The following is a 6,000-nucleotide window of genomic DNA, read 5'->3' on the forward strand; positions in this document are numbered from 1 at the left end:
AAAAAGCCACATTCTGGTCCACAGTCCATCCCATCCTCATTCTACATGGGCCAAGCCTTACTGCTGCAGTCCTGCCCCCAAGCCCAGTTTGGTCAGTCAGCAGGACTCGGGGCCAGGGCCAGCTGGCTATATAACTTGCAGGGCCCAGGGCAAAAAGCAGGAAAAAATTGCTGTCAGAGATACTAAATCCTAAAGGTTTCTCCTTTCTTCATGGTCCCTCCTATCAAAAATATTTGCTACTAAATTTTGTTCTAAGTAAAGAAAAATTTTGAATTTAAATTATTAGCAAGAGTTTTACTATCATCTTTTAAACTCAGTATTAGAGTGTTTAACTCTTTTTTGGTTGGAGCTGGTGGTAATTAGGTTTGTTTATTTATTACTGGAGGTACTGGGACTTGAACCCAGTACCTTGTGCATGTGAAGCATGTACCCTACCGCTGAGCTATACCCTCATCCCCTACGAGTGTTTAACTCTTCATGCATATGTAGTCATTCTTAACAGGCCACTGGAAATGCTGCACAAAACTAACTCACCTGTTTTTACTTCCCTTCCTGATAACATTCACATTTTACACACACCCTGCCTGGGCTTACTGGTAAATAAGGAAGGACTTTCTTAGAAAAGGGACTCCAGGCAGCCCTGTCTTCCCCTTCCCTTTTATGTCACCATCTTCTGCCTGTATAAGTGGTTGGCTAACACAGGGCAGTAATACTAGTAAGAAAGGAGAGGTAGGTCCTTGGTTGTTCATGTTTCTTAGAATGCTGTTGTCCCAGGGCCTGCCTCTAGGGTTGGGGGTCCTGGCTCAGGCTGAACCCCTTGGACCTGAAGGAGGCCCTGCAGCCCAGCAGAGCAGAGGAGGCTGGCAGCAGGCTGCACACAGGTAAAGGCCAAGGGCAGCCAGAGAGCAGGGGCCCGAAGAGCGGAGGGGCTGCCATGATGATCCCTAGAGTAACTGACCTTAGCGCGCTGGCCGGGAGGACCAGAAGTGAAGCCAGGGACGTGGGACCCGAGGTCACTCAGACGCAGAAGGATGAATAATGGGGTAGACAAAGACAGGAAAGCAGAAAGGCAGGGCGGTGTTTAAAACTTTTTGAGGTTGACACTTTGGAAAAAGAATGGTTCCAGCTGATACTTGTGGCTAACAGTGGACTGTTTTTAGGGGAAAAAAATGCAAGTGGCTTTTAAACATAAGGAAATGCAGTCTCATTTAGAATCAACAACAGATGAAATAAAACTACACAAGTCTCAATTTTCACTTCTTAGAATGACAGAGATGCAGAAGTTTGATACACACTGTGCTGATTGGTGAGGGTTGGGGAAACGGTGTTGTCCTGTGTTGTTTGCGAGAATATAAAATGGTCTAAGCACTTGGAATAGTATCCATTAAAATTGCACACACTGTTTAAGCCAGAATTTTCCACTTATAGGAATTTATCTTATAGATAAATGTAGGCATAAATGGTCAAAGACATGTATGCAAAAGACAGTCTTTGAAATGAATAGTATGGAAATAATCTAAATGCCCATCCATGCAGAACACTAAATAATTAGGGTATATCCATACAGCAGAGCAGAGGTCAGCAAACATTGTCTGTAAAGGGTCATGTGATAGTTGAGGTTTTGTGGACCATGGGGCCTCACTAGGAACTCCTCTGCCCTTGAAGCCTGAAAACAGCCATAGGCACTATGTAAATGAATGGGCATGGATGTGTTCCAATAAAACTTTCATTTACAAAACCAGAGTGTGGGCCAGGAGCCCTAGTTGGAGGATCCCTGCAGTACAGGCAGACCTGAGAGATACAGCGCGTTGGGTTCCAAACCCACAGCAATAAAGTGACTATCACAACAAACTGAGTCACACAAGTTTGTATTGTTGGGATTTCCGCTATGGACATATGTGGCTTTTCCAAAGACAACCAAGGGAACAATAAAAGCCAAGCTATTTACTGAGCTCCTGTTGTGTGCCAGGCATTGATGTAGGAGCCAGGATCTAACAGAAGAGACAGCAGACAGACCCCGACCTGCCTCCCTCATGGAGTGGGCTGGCGATCAGAGGAGGCGATTCCAGGGGAGTGGAATGGAGGAGCACACAGCCTCCGAAGCTTAGCATGGTGGCTTCTTTGAGAAGCCACTCCTGACCCTAGTCTGATGTGGCCCCTTTTATGAGCTGCCTCTGCATCTCTGTCTCAGCTCTTCCCACACCGTGGTCCTGTGGCCCCACTCTTCCACACCTGAGGCTGGGGACCACATCTCAGTTATGTGGGTATCCCCAGCACAGAACCTGGCTCCTGAGCTCACAGGCCCCTTGTAATTGTCTAATGAATGAAGGAATGTCCTTGACTTTTGAGGGCCCAGGAGCTGTAAGGATGGGGTATCAGGTGGACGCTGGTACCTCTCAGGAAGATGGCAGACTAGGAGCAGGGAGGAAGATTGAGAGTGGGGGCTGCTCCCTCCTGGCAGTGGGAGGCGTGGAAGAGGAAGCCCTGCTCACAGCCCTGCTCAGGGGGTTTCCTGGGAGGCTGACTTGGGCAGGGTGGCCCTGTGAAGGACCACAGGAACAAGAAGAGGAAGTGGCTTGTTCAACCTACGGTTGGAGGTAGCATCAAACTTGGCCTTAACAGATAGGCAAGAATTTTCTGCTCTGTGTATAGAGGAATAGGGAGCAGTGACATTTTAAATAGGAGCATCAGAGAAGGCCTCTCAGCAGATGCTGTAAACCAAAGGGCTCATTGTTGAACCTGAGCCAGACCTTCCCCACCTCAGTGGAGCCATCCTTGGCTCTGTGACCTTTGGGGAATTGCTTACGCTCTCTGAGTATCCCTCTTCTCATTCAGCAGCATTTATCTCTCAAACATTTATGGAATGCCTGCTCTGTGCCAGCCCCACTGACCTCAACAACTAGACCACAAGGATAGCTACCTTGTTATTTTGTTCCAAGCACTGGGCTGAGTGCCGCCTTTTTGGCATCTCACCATTCCCACAAGTTCCATTTTACAGATAAGGAAACTGAGCTCAGAGAGGTTAAGTCACCAGCCCAAGGACATCACAGCTGGTATATGCCAGAGCTGAGAATCAAACCCAGAGCTGACTGGATAAAGTCTTGGGTACCCCCACACCCCTCCAGATGGGAGTGGACCCCATCGTACTTCTGTCAAACACCGAAGGAGGCCCCTGTTCCTGGCACGTGGGGACACTCAGCCCTGCTGGGTTCCTCCTCTCAATCCCCATCCTTTGTCTTTCAGGACATCATCCCCTTTGGCAACAATCCCATCTTTCGCTACCTCTTTGGTTGGATGGTGCCTCCCAAGATCTCCCTCCTGAAGCTGACCCAGGGCGAGACGCTGCGCAAGCTGTACGAGCAGCACCACGTGGTGCAGGACATGCTGGTGCCCATGAAGTGCCTGCCTCAGGCTCTGCAGACCTTCCACAGCGACATCCACGTGAGCCAGGAGGGCACTCAGCCAGGGCTTGGGGGTGGGGTGACTGAGCAGCAGCGCGTGGGCGGGGAGAGCTCTGCAGAACCTGCCTTGGGGTGGGTGCCGATGGACCAGCCGCAAGCCTGCCACCTGCTGGAGGAAAAGCACCAACGCGGCTTCTCTGGTCCTTCAGGTCTACCCCATATGGCTGTGCCCGTTCATCCTTCCCAGCCAGCCCGGCCTGGTGCACCCCAAGGGAGACGAGACCGAGCTCTATGTTGACATTGGTGCCTACGGTGAGCCGCGTGTGAAACACTTTGAAGCCAGGTCCTGCATGAGGCAGTTGGAGAAATTCGTCCGAAGTGTGCATGGGTGAGTGAGAACCCAGGGTGGGGCCGCAGGCCCCCAAGCACTGCTCTGGGGGTAATGTGGGGAAGGCCAAGGCGGCTAGCTCCACAGCCAGACCTGCAGGCGCTGAGCGACAACACTGATTCAGGAGGGAGCTGGGAGAGATTCTGTGGAGGTGGAATTGCAGGAATCCTTTCCCATCCTCTTCCCACACCCTGCTGTTCCTCCTCCAGGGAGCACATTCACAGTCCCCCAGCTGCCTGAGCCAGAAACCCAGGGTCAGCCTGCTCCCCACCCCAGGGCCAGCCTGCTCCCCACCCCAGGGCAGGCAATAGGGGTGGTTTAGACTTGTTCAGGAGTTCCCACTGCAGGTGGGAGACCAAAGCTGAGGAGGGAGGGATTCACGACCACAAAAGCCACACAGATGCCCTGGACAGAGCATTGCTGAGAAAGTGTCCTGGAAAAAACTGGATGTGCATAACGTGGGCAAATCTCAAAATAATTATGCTGACAGAAAGGAGCCAGGAAAAAAAGAGTACTGTATGATTATATATATGTATGTATTCCATTTACATAAAATTCTGGGAAATGCAGATGAATCTCTGGTGGCAGAAGGCAGGTCTACCTGGGATGGCAGAGGGTGATGGATAACACAGGGGACTTAAGGGCATTAGGAAAGTTTGGGGGTGATGGATATGGCTGTTATTACATCAAGGTAACTGTTTCAAGGTTTTATATGTATGTCAAACTTAGGAAGTTGTACATTTTCCATATGTGCAGTTTACTGAATGTCAAAAAAGGGAAAGAAAGCAGCCTGGTGACCCCATCAGGGAGGCAGGCATGTCGTGCACCACGTTCTCCTCCTGACTCTGCCTCTGCCGCCACTCGGCACCCCAAGCCCAGATTCCCCATCTGCAAATGGGAATAAGAATTCCTGCGCCAACCTCAGCCGCTCGCTAGTTAGGGAGACTGAGAGAAGTCTTCCAAAAGCGTGTCCTGCCCTGCAGAGCATGCAGCGTTTTAGGGCTGTGTTAGGGACAGTTGGGGTCCTCTGCGTCCCTTTTGCCTCTCTGCCCCTCTGACCCCCACCCCTGAGTCCTCACCCCTGGGTCTGCTCCGCAGGTTCCAGATGCTGTATGCCGACTGCTACATGGACCGGGAGGAGTTCTGGGAGATGTTCGACGGCTCCCTGTACCACAGGCTGCGGAAGCAGCTCGGCTGCCAAGATGCCTTTCCCGAGGTGTACGACAAGATCTGCAAGGCGGCCAGGCACTGAGCCGAGCTCGCCTGGAAGGGGGTGGGCCCGCGGGCGCACCTGGTCCCCAGGGCCAGGAGGCATCCTCCCTGCTCTCAAGCTTAGCTGCTCTGCCAGATCCACACTTTCAGAAAGAAACCCCTCCAGGAATCCCGCCCAGACAGCCCCACTGGCTTGCTCCCAGCTTCCGGGGCAGCCAGGTATGGTGGGAAGGACGTGGGATTTGGAGTCAGAGAAACCAGAGTCCACTTCCCAGTTCAGCCACTCATTAGCTCTGTGACTCTGGGCGGTCACTCAACCCCTCTGAGCCCGGCTCCTCTTCTGTTGAAAGAGGAGTAATGCTATCTGCCTGTTGGCTGTCATCATGGCTTCCTGCTCAGCAACACATCTGACTATGGTGCTTGGGACTCAGCAGTTGAGTCCGGTAAGGCTCTGTGTTAGGTCAGCTGGGCTCAGGTTTGGCTGGAATGAAGAGGGTGCCCTGGGCTTGTGCTGCCATTGCCCGACAGCCAGAGGAGCTCCTCATGGAGAGAAGGAAGGAAGGTTCCTCTTCATCCCTGGGGTCTCGGGAGGGCAGCAGATGGGGTGGGCAGGCCCAAGATATGCTGTGCCAAAGCCAGGTCCAATTCCAAAGTTCTCTCTGTCGTCCTTGGTGGTGTCCTACCCCTTCCTCCTTCACGCTCAGGCCTGTGGGCTCCCCGCGGCCATTGCCTGAGTCTATCAGAGAGGATCAAATCCTTGGAGAGGACACTTCAGGGTTGACTTCTGTCCCTGCCTAGGTCTGGGACACCTGCCCAGGTAGAGTGAGTGGTTTCTGCTCTGAATTGAATCCAGAAGACCTGGGCTCCTTGGCTCTTCACCCTCGATGCCTATTGTCCCCAAGACCTGCCTTGTTGTGTGTTGGGTGTGTCCTCTGCTCCGCAGTGGGGGTGGGAGTCAGGGGGGTGGACCACACCAAGCAGGGAAATGGAGCCCACCGT

General features: G+C 52.3%; 1 protein-coding gene across 1 annotated transcript in view; it reads left to right on the top strand.

Moving 5' to 3' along the window:
* Positions 1–5,384, top strand: part of DHCR24 (24-dehydrocholesterol reductase) — a 29,091-nt gene extending 23,707 nt beyond the window's left edge. The window contains exons 7-9 of the mRNA XM_006200529.4: positions 3,244–3,441; positions 3,611–3,789; positions 4,888–5,384. Coding sequence (XP_006200591.1) covers positions 3,244–3,441; positions 3,611–3,789; positions 4,888–5,041 — 531 coding nt within the window. The 3' untranslated portion in view covers positions 5,042–5,384. The remainder of the gene's footprint in view (positions 1–3,243; positions 3,442–3,610; positions 3,790–4,887) is intronic.
* Positions 5,385–6,000: the final 616 nt, after the last annotated feature.

The sequence above is a fragment of the Vicugna pacos genome, chromosome 13 (genome assembly GCF_048564905.1).
Source record: "Vicugna pacos chromosome 13, VicPac4, whole genome shotgun sequence".
Taxonomy (NCBI): domain Eukaryota; kingdom Metazoa; phylum Chordata; class Mammalia; order Artiodactyla; family Camelidae; genus Vicugna; species Vicugna pacos.